The sequence below is a fragment of the Coniophora puteana genome, assembly GCF_000271625.1.
Source record: "Coniophora puteana RWD-64-598 SS2 unplaced genomic scaffold CONPUscaffold_14, whole genome shotgun sequence".
NCBI classification, from domain to species: domain Eukaryota; kingdom Fungi; phylum Basidiomycota; class Agaricomycetes; order Boletales; family Coniophoraceae; genus Coniophora; species Coniophora puteana.
In genome coordinates this window covers 313,682-327,191 of record NW_006913066.1, presented here as the reverse complement: position 1 = coordinate 327,191, position 13,510 = coordinate 313,682, and the positions used below count along the sequence as shown (strand labels likewise).

At 54.5% G+C, this 13,510-nt stretch overlaps 5 protein-coding genes across 5 annotated transcripts; 3 read left to right on the top strand and 2 right to left on the bottom strand.

Annotated features, from left to right (window-relative positions):
- The first annotated feature begins 31 nt into the window (after nt 1-31).
- Nucleotides 32-2,986, top strand: CONPUDRAFT_139635 (uncharacterized protein). Its single transcript, XM_007775271.1, has one exon. The coding sequence runs from the start codon at nt 156-158 to the stop codon at nt 2,556-2,558; it is 2,403 nt and encodes an 800-aa protein (XP_007773461.1). The 5' UTR covers nt 32-155; the 3' UTR covers nt 2,559-2,986.
- A 62-nt stretch (nt 2,987-3,048) lies between these two features.
- CONPUDRAFT_139634 (uncharacterized protein) lies at nt 3,049-4,612 on the bottom strand. The gene has a single exon (XM_007775270.1). The coding sequence runs from the start codon at nt 4,399-4,401 to the stop codon at nt 3,298-3,300; it is 1,104 nt and encodes a 367-aa protein (XP_007773460.1). The 5' UTR covers nt 4,402-4,612; the 3' UTR covers nt 3,049-3,297.
- Nucleotides 4,613-5,201: 589 nt separating this feature from the next.
- Nucleotides 5,202-6,113, bottom strand: CONPUDRAFT_110980 (G10 protein; the record flags this gene model as incomplete). Its single annotated transcript, XM_007775269.1, has 5 exons — nt 5,202-5,473; nt 5,527-5,614; nt 5,664-5,730; nt 5,783-5,982; nt 6,049-6,113. Coding segments are annotated over 5 exons (449 nt in total), but the record flags the coding sequence as incomplete, so codon positions are not given.
- Nucleotides 6,114-7,795: 1,682 nt separating this feature from the next.
- On the top strand, nt 7,796-8,361 carry CONPUDRAFT_19516 (uncharacterized protein; the record flags this gene model as incomplete). Its single annotated transcript, XM_007775103.1, has 3 exons — nt 7,796-7,972; nt 8,041-8,154; nt 8,209-8,361. Coding segments are annotated over 3 exons (444 nt in total), but the record flags the coding sequence as incomplete, so codon positions are not given.
- Nucleotides 8,362-11,342: 2,981 nt separating this feature from the next.
- CONPUDRAFT_168776 (uncharacterized protein) lies at nt 11,343-12,857 on the top strand (the record flags this gene model as incomplete). Its single annotated transcript, XM_007775268.1, has 2 exons — nt 11,343-11,522; nt 11,580-12,857. 2 exons carry the CDS (start codon nt 11,343-11,345, stop codon nt 12,855-12,857), a joined length of 1,458 nt encoding a protein of 485 aa, XP_007773458.1.
- Nucleotides 12,858-13,510: the final 653 nt, after the last annotated feature.

Here is a 13,510-nt window from a genome sequence, read left to right as displayed (position 1 = left end):
ATTTCCGAAATGGGCATCGCACGAGATCTCACTAACTCCCAGCCTCGGTGTTGGGTCAGCCAATACCGTCATCGCCCCCTCATTCTCCTTGAGCTCTATAGCGACGACAATCTCCTTTTTTCTCTCCTTAGCGCCCTCTGCGGTGAGGGCCTTTCATGGAGCATCATAATACTCGCCGTGCACACCGCAAACGGTACTCCCTCTCGAAGTTGTCTACAGACACATATCAAACCCTTCCGGAGTATACATCGCCGAGATGGTCGAGGCAGCCGACAGAACAAAGCCTACCCGAAGACGAATTTCCTTCTGATAGACCCCCAGACTACTCGGATAGCGCAGAAGAAGCAGACGCAGACACGGAGGACAGCGAAGCCCAGGACGTCTACATTCCGCAGCCATATTCTCCGCCCACACAACCTTCACCGCGTCGTCCCACTGGCAGAAGACCCACCTCCTACCGTCGTAGGCACTCGTCGCAGTACTCGTTGCAAAACGCGTCACAGAGTGACCCATTCCTTGACACACTCCTGGAACGTAGCGTTCACGCCCTCGAGATGTCTAACGCTCTCCTCCGCTCGAGTATATCCACCCAGACCTCCCTCTCCACCCTCCTCTCTCCCGACACTGAGGCTGAGCGTGCGCTCGAAGTCCGTGCTCGCAACCTCTCGACGCGCATCGGCGGTCGTAACGGCGGGATGAGCACCGCTCACGACACCTGGATGGACCGTCTTGACGAAATTTCTCGCGACGTTGAAGGTCTCCTCCCACCTGTAGATAATACCCAGTCTCAAAAAGTGGAAGAGAGCCCTTCTAATAGTATCCGGGACGGGTTCGCCGGTGCGGATCCCGCTGGCGTGCAGGCGATCAGCCAGAGTTTGCCCACGTCAGATGGGCCCGCCGGGCTGAGGCATCGCAGAAAGCCCTCGCTTCTTGATCTCGATGCTGGCCATCTGCAGCTCGCGCGTCAGCCTCGCAACGCGCTCATTGCACCAGCCCCGCGTGCGCTCACCCAGTATGTCGGGTCGACAGCAAATCCAGAAATAATTATTTTGCCGTCGACGTTAGGGCTGAGGGCGTCTGGGTCATCACACTCTGCTGATTGGAGGACAACAGAGTTCGCGGCAGAGGGTGCTGTGGGCATGTCTTCGATTACGACCTCAGCGCCACCGACAGCACCACCCACCGCTTCCTGGTCAACGGCTGAGTTCGGTGTGCGGAGACCAGAGCCGCGGGTGGGGGAGGCGGCTTCCCAACCTGAGGTCAGCGATCAACATGTGTCTTCATTTCCGTCGCATCAGGCGCACGACACGCCTACACCCGCCTATAACCTTCTCTCATCACTCGCAAAACGGTCCGAGTCAGCTACACCGCCGCCCACTCATTCGACGGCCCGTGGGATTGGGGGTTCATTTACGTCTCTCACACGCAGGGGGTCTTCTAGTACGGGTTCAGGGAGCGTCGAGCGCAGGCCCTCTGCCTCTTCATCATCATCGATGGCGACCCCCATTCTCCTCCCGTCCACGCCGACGCCGCGCATTGTCTACATAACGCCCCAGCGGCAGCGTCGGGGATCGGCGAGCACGAGCAGCACCGAGCGCGGTGGCTCGCTGACGTCGACCTCTTCGAAGCTCTCCCGCTCTCCCGCAAGCTTCCGATCCCTGATCTCCTCGCCTGATCGCTCGCGCTCTCGGTTCAGGCAGGGTGCGAGCGCTAGCTCGGGGTCGGACTCGCCGGCGCACTCGATTACGCCTCGTCGCACGTCACCGATGCGGCCGATGACGCCACCCATTGAGGAACTCAGCGCGTCCTCGGAGTCGTCGGACCAGCGCCCGACCGGCTTTCGGACCGTGCAGTCCCTCCGCAGGATCCTGGACGACCACCCGTCGAGTGTGTCGGTGAACGCGATGAGCAGGATAGCCAACATGCGGCCGCCGTCGTTCATGCCCACGTCGCCCGCGCCGCAAGCGGTGACGGGCGAGTCGACAGCGACGGCGTCGATATCGCGGCTGTACACCAAGGGACGGCACTCGCTGTCCACGCGTGCGCCGTCCCCGCCCGCACGCTCGTCGCTCAAGATGTCGACGAACACGACGCCGATCCACACGCAGCCTGCGACGCCGATGCCGTCGCCCTCGCCGTCGACCCTCGGGTTCGCGGACAGGTTCGGCTCGGGCGTCGCGCGCGTGCTGGGCGGCAGCCGCTCGGGCTCCATCTCGGGCCGCTCGACGCCGCGGCGTATCAGCTTCATCGAGGTGCCGCCCGAAGAGGGCGGGCCGTCGGGGCGGAACTCGATCCGCGAGCGGCGCGCGCGGAGGAGGAGCGGTAGCGGTAGCAGGCGCAAGGGGCGGACGAGGAAGGGCGGTGGCGGTGTGTCGGGGCTGCCTGAGCAGCTCGAGGACGACGATCTGAGCGGGTGGATCAAGGGCTGGTTTAAGGGCACTATTCCGAGCAGCCAGGGTGTGGGCGGTTCGCGGTATGATGGGGTAGATGAACGGGTGGGGCGCGGGTGGGGTGCGTCGAGGCCTGGGTTTGGGACGATGGACGATTGGGCGGTGTGAGGAGAAGGGCGAGGAAGAGGATGGATATGATGCCGGTACGGCCTGCTTTTATCTCTTCTCTTCCTTCGGGGTGTTCTTCTTGTTTGGACGGAGGTGTCCAAAATGATACATCGCAGTTCTAACGTTATTCGCTCACGACTCGTTACGTGTTTATATCGCTCATTGCTCATCACTTGTTTATTTTTGTCAGCCCATATCCTCTGCGTCACCGCGCGCTGACTATTACGATCGTTTAACGTGTTGTCTCTGATCTCGCTATTCTTTCTGATCATCACTTATCTCGGACACTTTTTTCTTCCTCATTTTCTCGTCAAATTTTCTATCACAAACCGCAGTGTATTTGTGTTTCGAGCGACATCAATACCCCACTGTCAGTTTTATTGTTTTTATTGTGTATGCGTTTCGGAAATCAATAGCTCTTAACTTCCTCCAGCGCCATGCACACAGTGAGGTTTGTGACAAGATCCAAGTTGAATTAGAGAACGGAGGCGATGTACAAAAAGGGTGGCATAGGGCATGTGGCATGCGAGAAGTAAAAGCATAGGGAGGCATATATGTGACAACAAGAGCGCAAAAAAGCAGATCGAATACGTAGAAAGCAGTACGAAGAAGCAAAGTGCAGAAAGCAGTGAACGGAAAGCAGACAAACGAGTGATATAAGTACAGATGTAACGTAGATGCAATTGCAAGAGTTCCTGTCGATTCAGTGAATGAAAGTCCAAGATGCTGCTCCATCCCGCTACATGAGAGCCAAGACGGCGGTGACGGCAAGTCCCCCAACAACTCCGGCAAACAAGACCTGAAGAAACCCAACGCCCGCTGATCTGATTGTGGACCCCGACGAGCTCTGCATGCTTCCCACATTCGACATGGACCTCTCGCCCATACTCGCAGCTTCATGGACGGCCTGCGGGTGGTCCCCAATGGCGAGCCACACGGTGTCCTCCACGTCATCGAAGGCGCCGCGAGAGTATTGAGTGGACGGCGGGGTGGGCACGATAGCGACGTACTTGCCTCTGCGACTTGCGGCGCGCGTGATCGCAGGGACGTCGCGTCTGGGCGCACGGATGATGCGAAAAAGAGACTCGATGGAGTCAAAGGCGTCTGAGCTGATCTGCGAGCCGTACTCCTCGGGCTCGAGCTCGCGATCCGGCCCGTACGGTCGAGATGATTCTTCTTCTTCTTCTTCTCCGTAGCCGTACTGCGCGCCCCCGCTGATGATGGGGCCCTCGGCGGCGTAGAGCGGCGAGGGCACGCGCCCGGGGTTCGAGAACATGTCTTCGTAGTCGAGTGGGGTCTGGAGGTTCGCGGGGTTTGGATACGATGCGGGGAGCCGGTACGTCGGCACGTTCTCCTTCTCGTCGGTGTTGGCGGCGACGGAGTTGAGCTCGGTGCGCTGGTCGTTCGTGTTCGAGGCGAGCTCGGTGGGGACGAGGGAGCCATTAAGAAAGCCGACGAGCGAGCGCGGCGAACGACGCGTCACCGTCGTGCGCGGGGGCGACTCCCAGTTGGGATTGCGCCAGTGCCATATCGACTTGTCTTGGGGGACCTTGAACGTGGGGGTGGTTGGCCGCTCGGGCGAGCCGAGTCCGTTGTTGGGTTTGGGACCTGGGGAAGCGGGCGGGGAAGGGAGTGAGCTGTCGGGGGTGGAGTCGCGTTCGACTGCAGTGCCGGAGCCACTTGCGCCGGCTTGAAGGACATCCTCGGCAGAAATGGTAGAACCTTCGTACTCGTCATCAGTGCCGGGGCATAGTATCATGCCGCTCCTGCGCTTATGGCCAGCCATCAGCATCCCGCATTTGTGGCACTTGGGGCGTTTTCGCTGGGTATGGGCATGCAACATCGCTGAATCTCTTGTTGAAGTTCTAGACCGCGTGCGAATTCGGGCTGAATCTGCATGTGCACCTGTGGTGGACAGTTTCGGACAAGTTGGAGGAGACAGGCGAATGAGAACAGGGTGGTTGGTGGGAAACGTGGATGAAGATAGTCAACAATGATGGAAATGCAGAGCGTGATCAGGAAGGACAATGCGGAGTCAGAATGCACGATAGCAGATGACAGATGACAGTTGTTGACGAGTGAACGATATATTGAGAAGAGTCAGTGGTGGTATCAGAGAGGGAGACGCAAGAGGAACTCACATGGCTGCTGGGGCGGCGGCAAGCACTGGCGACCACCAACGTCTCACAACTCAACGCCGGGTCATTAACTTTTTTCTCGGTTGCTCCTGTCCCTTGCGATCTGGGCAATATGAACCGAGATAACCCTCAGACAGTCCTCAGTTGGCTGCAGATGCTCTAAGGTGGAAACAATGTGTCCTCTAGTCGCTCTGGAGGGCACTCTGGAAACATATGCACCATTGGCCTATGAGTCGAGAATCGAGATGGGACAACCTTCTGACTAGGTCGAGATGGCAGCGACAATAGTACAAGGATGGCCTTGTAAAGCGACCTTGAGGAGAAACATTCTCGTATTCTTCAAGGTCGAGCCGGACGTGCTTATCTTGAGGATATCAGCGAGAATGGTTCTTGCAATGAAGCAAACAAAGCCTGTCAAATTCTTACGTTGTCGGCACCTGATTGATGGAGTGTCGAGGGGGCCAATATGTCAAAAGGATTTACGAAGTGCACAATGCAAGCAAAACGGAACATTGCATTATATCGTCATCACCATTTATCTAGTCTACGAAATGTACATCGACCTCCTGGACGCTTCGAGCAGAGCGCCTGGACAACACAAGTGGAATACTGTTACAATCAGCAAGAAGTCAGCATCGCGTCCCGAGAAACGCGTATGACGAGCCTATTTGGGGGACGTCCAAACTCGGGTGGCAAGGCGAAAGCCTGACTGTTGATGACACAGGAGCGAAGGATGAGGCGCCGGTCTCTACGAGTCGGAACTACATCCACGGCAGCCTACAGGTGTTCCTTTAGTTAAAGTCGCTTCCAAGGGGTTATAGCATACACACCACAATGAACGCATTGCACTATGGTCCCGGAGCGCACTTGAGCCTTTGGCACGCGGCAAATACAGGTTGACCCTTGGTAGTTCATGTCCTAAAGGATAGTGTAGGTGAATGCTCATGATAAAATATAGGAAACGTACCTTGGTTTGAATGCAGCGAAGACAGCACAATTTCTCATAACCTGTCTTCTTCCATTTGGCAATGAGACTATAGGCGACCGTCAGCACAACAAGTAATGAGGAAAACAGGTGTAGCATACTTGGCGTCCGCATAACCCTCCTTCAGCAGCCAGTCGTAGAGCTCTCTTGAAATGGCCTCTCGCTTGTAGTACAGCTCGTAGATATAGCGCGAGCGTGTATGCGAGATGCGCATTATGGGCCACAGCGACTCCGCCTTACGTTTGCCTTCGTGCGACTCATTCTCCGCATCCCTCATCTTTTTGGCGTAGTCATCGAGAACCTATCAGCCAAGGCAAGTGAGGTTGAATGAATATATGCTTGTACAAAACTGCAGTAAATGACTGACAGACTCGATGTCCTCATAGCCTTCCGGGGGCTGTTTCGTTCTGGTCGTCCGAATCTTGGGCATGGTGCAAGGGACCGTGGGAAACACCTACCCGGAATGAGAGCAAGGATATCAAGGCGCTGCTGCCACATGCCTCCTCGTTCTTTTTGTTCTCCTGTCCATCTCTGTTCTAGCGACTTCTCGTACCAGACTCAACAGTCCGAGGGACATCATAGCTTTATCCCTATCAACACGAATATCCCTTCATAGGCAATTTGCATGCTCAATATGCTGAAATCGGATCAGGGCTAGGCTAGGACTGCCTGTTCCGCGCGCTTCTCTTCCTCGTTGAGCACCACTGCGATCCACTTTCGTTCGCAAGCCTTTTGTTATACTATACTCGAGAACGTTTCTAGGGTACCTGCATATGCAGACTGCCCAATTCTCTTGGTCTGCTAACTCATGGCTTTATGATAACTAATAGAAGATGAGGCTCAACTATTGACCGACTTATGATGACTAGCATGTCAGCGATAGCCATTGGCACGATGTCAACTTTGCTCATGATGGTGCAGATAAGCATCGCTCTTGGGCAGCTGATCATCGATGCATCCATCGACTGTCTCTTGCCGACGTTTACACTGGCTTTACGTGTGTCCGGCCACCTCATGATCTTGGTGTCGGCGTCGCCTCTCAACCTGCTGGATCCGACTACTGCCGACGCCAGGCTATGCGAACTCTATGGCATGCACCATGAACCTTCTCTTCAGCGCCTCAATACTGTCTGTCAATGGCTAGACTTCTTTGCCTCTCCCTCTGCGATGGGCGTAGAACCTTCTGCCAGCAAAAACGACACATCCTGCGGGCGTGATGCTCTCAGCACCTCACTTTGGCCACAGCCTGGAAACGCGTATACCTCCTTGCAGAGTGGCTATAGACGGTGTACGACACGAGCCGACGGCTGCGTTGAATCTGCATCGACTTTCAGTTTCCCGAAAACATTGTTAATGTAGCAAACGGCGCACGCCCACAACGCTGTTTCAATAAGGCCGGAGATGCTGCTTCATGTCCTGTACTAATCTTGGAACTCGCTTCAAGATACGTTGAGGACGGTGCCCGGACCAAGGGCTCGGAGAAGTGACAATGGCTCACAAAGCAGTGACCTGACTCGTGACGGGCATGCCTGTACCAGCTCGCACATGCAAAGAATACATATGGATCCATCTCTCTCGCCACCATTGTGTAGATCATACCATTACCTGAAGATATCAATTGGTTTTTTTTTGTTGGACAGATCTTGAAAATGGAGGGACACATGCATGCACGTTTATGTCTATGAATCTTGCAGTTTATGCAAAGGTCCCTGCGAGTGCGACGGGCCTTTCACACCTGGAGACGTGGTATTCGCTGCAGTTTCAGATAAAGTGTGCCGTAATATCGTGTCCGTCCGTCTAAGCAGATAGCTGGTAGTACAGTAAACAAACTGGAGACATGGCAGTTTATGAAGCTTTGAAGTTCGCGCCGCGCGTGACTCCTGATTCCGCGACGCGTGTTAGGTAATGCTGTGCGTGCACGAAATGAGAAAGTGGTTGCGTCCTTGCAGTTGGACTTTGTCCACGCCTCCAAAGTCGCCGGGAGTCGTGTCCATCGCGTTCTCCAACACCAAACAGCTTTAACAACACCACCTGCGAATATCAGAACCTTATATTCTACTCTGACTCTCACTGCTTCTGTTGGATGAACTTGTGGCTGTACTGAATTCATCGCCATGCCCCTCGTGGTTCCCGCCCTACGCCTCTTCATGGTTTTCATGAATGTTTACGACACGTTCAAGACGCTCAAGCCGCCGCAGGTCTCATCTAAACGAAGCGGGCGCTCAAGCATACGAGCTACGACGCAACGAAAGAGGGATTTGAAAGGGTGTATGGCCATATGGATTGTTTGGGTAAGTAAATATTGACCCGGACTTCTTGGGTGACATAGGCGCTCACCAAACGCGGGCGCTCCAATCAGTCTGTCTTTGCCGCATATGAGAAGACTCTGGATGGGATGGTCGGCTTCGTGACGCCGTTCTATAGCGAGATAAAGTCGTTCATCATCATCTTCCTTCTGGTAACGCGTGCGAAGGTACGCGATCTGCATCCTGTGTTGGACCTTGGGCTCACATGAAACGCGACACAGGGCGCGGAACCCATTTTCTTACATGTCATTCGACCTCTCATTAAGCCATATACACCCATTGTAGACTCATTCCTTGACATTGGACGCGTCATTGGAGACATTGCTTTCGGTATCTTGAAGTCCCCCTTCTCCGCTGCCTACAACTGGTGGCATGGCAGCTCGTCTTCATCAGACGAATCTGATGAAAACTCGAGCGATATTCAAAGCGGGCAAACCACCGCTGTCAGCTCTGCCGCTGCCTCCCGGACGAACTCCAATATCAAGGTCCCTATCAAATCTTCTACCATCGACCCAAATAAGAAAGTACCAGAAAAGCAGCGCCCAGTTCCCGAGAAGCGCGGGTCGTCTGCGTCAGCCCGGATTGCGTCGGAAATCCAAAGGCCCGCGTACTCCCGCCAGGCCTCTGGTACTTCGTCAAGGTCGACCATTCGAAACGCGAAAAGCAGCTCATCTACCAGCCTCCCTTACAATGCCAAGAAGTCCGCTTCCTCTACAAGCTTGTCGCGGAACGGAAATGCAAGAAAGCCCTCGTCTCAACGACATGTTCAAGATATCTTCCGTGAAGATATCACCTCTCCTCCTCCGTACCGGGAGCAGGACGAACAGGACGGAAACGCACCGTTCATTCCCTATCCTCCTTCCCCTGAACCCCAGATTTCTGGCCTCCCACAGACTCCTGATAATGACTGGCGGTCTTACCCTGCATTCCCTTCGGCATACCCAGCAACACCTCTCCCTCCTCAAGCATCCCTCCCAGTGACTCGTGCGCCGTCCGGGGCTATGCAACCGCCTATTCCCGAGGGCGGCAACTCGGAGGAAGAAGAAGAAAGCGATATGGATGGTGCGGATAGCAGCTTCAACGTATCCCTGCAGACGCCTTACAAGGGTGGCGTTGCATCAGACGCATCCTCATCGAGCTCAAGTCTTGGTTCTACGGCACTCTCATCTGCTACTGGGCAGCGGTCCACACTCCGTACTAGGTCTAACTCCGATGTTTCTCACGACTCCTTGGGAACCCATAACGATGACGACTCGTCAGAAGAAGAGGATTCGTCAGAAGAATCGGAGGAGGAATCAGAATCGGAGGAAGAGGAAGAGGAAGAGGAGGAGGAGGAGCCGATACCTGCACCGTCTCATGTTCGTTCCAGCACTACCGACACTATTAGAAAGGCACCATCATCTCAGTCAAGGATTCCCGCCACGGCTCACTCAAGAAACGAGACGCTGAAAGCTAAGCCGTCGGCTCAATCCATAGCCAAGGCTACTGCCGCTGCATCGAAGAAAACTGCAGGCGACGATGAGCTGGCGAGCAGCGGTGACGAGGCGGATGAAGTGGGCGTTAAGAAACCTGCAGCACCAACGCCAGCAGGCGCACAACTTCCCAAATATACTCGCCTCCGTGCGCCCGCAAAAGCTCCTGTGAAAGATACTACCCGTCCCGCAACGACCACAGCCAGTACTCGAGCTCCTCCCATGGCTCGCTCAAATACCTCTGCATCGACTCGTGGGCGTCCGTCTGTGAGGGCACGCGGCGGCGGGCCCGTGCGTGCCACCAAGAGCGAAGCTAGCGGAACCCAAGCCAAGGACGCCACGCTGCGGGGCAAGCCCGTGCGTATATAGGTTTGGATCCGGAGGACGCACTATCTTATACTGCTTTCTTTGCTGTTAACGTATTTTGGAGCATCTGGCGTGTTTTTTTTTTTACCTCCCATCGACATCGAAGCTGTTATCTGTAACCCTAGTACTACTAGCCCTCGCTTTGCACCCCACGTCTCTAACTCGCACACGTACACGTCCTAATCGATATAAACCACATAGACTTATGACAGATTACATGAATATACAGCATATCTACAGGACGCGTGGGTCCTCGACATTGCACCAGGCTGTTGTAAAGTGTCTGTATTATACTGCTTGAGTCATGGTATAACCTCACAGAAAGCAGTTCCCGCGTATTCAACGGCTTCACAAAGGAGACTAATGCTGCTTCAAGCTTCATGGGTAGAGACGCAAACAAACCTCAATCGGCTCGGGCTGAGATGCGACTCAGGACAGCTGGCAAGAGCTGCTTCCATGGCCCTGTCAGTGAGCGCTTGCGAACACCGATCAAGCGCTCGGCTCCTTTCAATCAGTCGCAAACATTGAGCCTCTTACCTCCACTGCAAGCTCGAGCTTGCATCACCGCGGGGCCGCCGTCAGCTTCGTTGAACGGCTAATACACCTTCGACCGACGGCAATCTCTAGCTTTTTTATACCAGCGGCGTCCATATTGATCGTAGTCTTGGGACCGCTCTCACTGAACATGAACTTTGTTGTTCACGACGGGCATTCACTGAAGCACTCTCGCCTAGTCCGCTCTACCGCTTGTCCGCCTCCAGCGGATGGTACTGAGGACGCCACGGCGTCTCTTCCCACTCAGTATACTCATGCCTCGGCGATAAAAACTAAGCGGTGGCGTCCATTGCTCTCAATCCAAAGTCGTGGCTCCTCTGTGTGCTCAGGTTCCCCCGACACCTCATATTACAACCGCCGATGTCATCGATAACTTTGATGCTGCACTCATGCTTTTGCCTCGTGTCTTGGAGAGCTGTCCTCGCTGTGCATTTCCATGGATCTGGGCCGACCTGGGGTGATGCGAGGCGGCCAATGTTTTCGTTTACAATCTCGTATAACAGAGGACAAGGACTGTCGTACCGCCTCCCGAGGATAAAAAAGAAGACGCGAGGCGTCCTCGAAAATCTTACCGCCGGCTCATTATAGTGTCTTAAGTAAGCGTCCGTCTTCGGTCGGTCGTGGAATTTCTAGATCTCTGCTGTTCATCAAGTTGGACCTACAAAGGTCCACATATGGTAAGGCAGAATCCGGGCCGCATGAGCGCACAGCACCTTCTGGCTCTCCTATTCGTCGTACAGCTAAGCGCCAGTGCACAGCAAGCGATAGAAGGTCGCATATTCGCATCGAACGTAGGTTTATGCTAGAATGGCCCCCGCGATAATGTGGCCGTACGCGTTTTCTCGCCCCTCTGTCACCGATGTGCGATAGGTAGAGAGGGTAGGGGGCTATGAATACCGAACCCCAGATTCACGGACTCAGCCTTCGGTAAAGGTCCAGGTAGGATCGTTTAAAAATCGAGAATGTCGATCGCTGGTATTCCTGCTTCCTCGACGCCACCACAGTACCCCCCGTCCTCTCATTGTAGAGGCCTTTTGACGCCTTCTCTCATCGCGCTGATCGACGACCAGCTACCTTTCCATCTCGCTATGATTGACGGTCGTATTCCTGGACTCGAACTGAAGCATATTCCTCCTGAATGCGTAGGTCGTTATCGTGTTCAACCAGTGCTCCCTGTCTAACAGATTGTCGTGCCTCAGCTCCCCATCTGGGGGCAGAAGTGGGCCAAGCCCTATCGCCCGCTGGGACCTAGCCAGGCCTGCGAGCATGCGTTCTGGATCTCAGGCTCTGCCGAGGATCTGCCTTTTCTTGTTGAGCCCGACTCGCCGACGTTGACATCGGAAACAGCTGGCTCTGACCACACGTCTTCCTACCTTGCCTCTCCTTACGAGGAGGCGTACCTTACACTGAACTCTACAAGCACTCCACAGGACGTCATGCCTCGGGACTCGTATAGCCCGATGCCGCCTGTTCACGATTCAACGCCACAAAATCCTCTTACCCTCATCCCGTTCCCATCGCCTCAATACCTTGCATCTTCGCCTGGATCATCGGATCACACATACCTTGACGCCTTCTTCAATATGGAGGAGACGACGCAAGAATCAACTGCTTCTTCGCAAGCGATGTCGCATTTCTTAGATGTGCATCAGGCCGCCATGAACCACGACAGCGCTTTCGTCCATACACCCGTTCCAAACAATAATATGACAGGCCCGGCTCTCTCTTACGACCTCGTTCCCTCTACATCAATTTCTAATGACTTCCAGCCGACGGCAGCCGGCCATCAACGCTGCAGGTCTACAGGGGCCCTTGAACTCGAGATTCCCACCAGCTTTCCGAATTCCTTACTAACGGACCCGTCGAACGACCTACTGCGCATGCGCCAGCTCTCAGAACCGCGCGACGTTGGCGGGATCCGAGGCTTCGATGCTACCGAGGCCCATGCCGTACACCACGTACCTGATCACACCTTCACCATGTCAGCACCGTCTTTTCTTGGGGCCGTATTTTATGGCGAAGCTGATGGCGCCTATACTTCCTTCAGCGACCCTAACTTAATTAAGCCTGTCTACTCACAGCCTGATCCGACCGCCAGCACGTCCCCATCGCAGCCGCAGCCACAGAGAGCATTGCACATACCCGAGTTTCTCAATCCTCATATCGCACTTCGCGCTGCTCGGGCCTGCCAACACGGCTCAGTATCGGGTCTCGCGGCTCACGCACGCGCCTCGACGTCAGCAGTTGGGTCCTATGACCTCGGCAGTCCCTCATATCCGCCGAGCGCCCACACCGCCAGCGACTTTGGATATGGCACCCCTGCTCCCATTCACTTGGACACACATGAACGCCACCCATTCCCGCCATATTACATTGATTCACCGACGTTCCATGGCAACGGCGAGGCGTATAGCGGGCATCGGGCCAATGGTCACTTCGACCCCGATTACAACCTCCATCTCGGGCCCCGCGGATAACAATTCACGCAGCGCCCTCAATGATCTTTGACTTGCTCTCAAAAGTTTAGATCTCCTTGTCAAATTTGTTTGCTGCGTTGTCTCGTTGCTTGCCTGCTTTCCCACTGCTCTGCGTAAAATAGCCACTTCCTGAGCGTCTTTTCGTATTGCCTTACGGAGTGTTAACTCCTCCGTCGTGTTGTGTACAAATTTTCCCTCCACATACTATGCACAGTAAATGGATTAAGATAGCTACCTTACACCATGTTTCCGTTTCTTTTTTGTTAACAGCCGTCGGATCGCTGGGTAAGCCTTCCTCGTTGGGGGCCTACAATGAATGCGATGCTTGGGCTGTTTTTGTCGTTTTTGTTTTGGACAATACTATGACCAATATGGGTGTACAGAACTATGATTAATGTTGTAATTAACCTCGTTTACTGGTGCATTATCCATCTGTGTGATGGATAAACTTTGAGTTGAACTGGAAGTTTATGCTCGATGACCGTTGGTCTCCCGTTGCTTTCGGGGCACGGCAAGACGGCGTGACGTGGGGCGGAAGCAAAGACGAAAATAATTTACTGGTATTGCTTGTATGTACCCGTATTACCTAATATGCTAAGTCCAAAATTTCTGAATGACGCTCACGCGTTGGCTTGCTTCGTTCCCGTCCACCA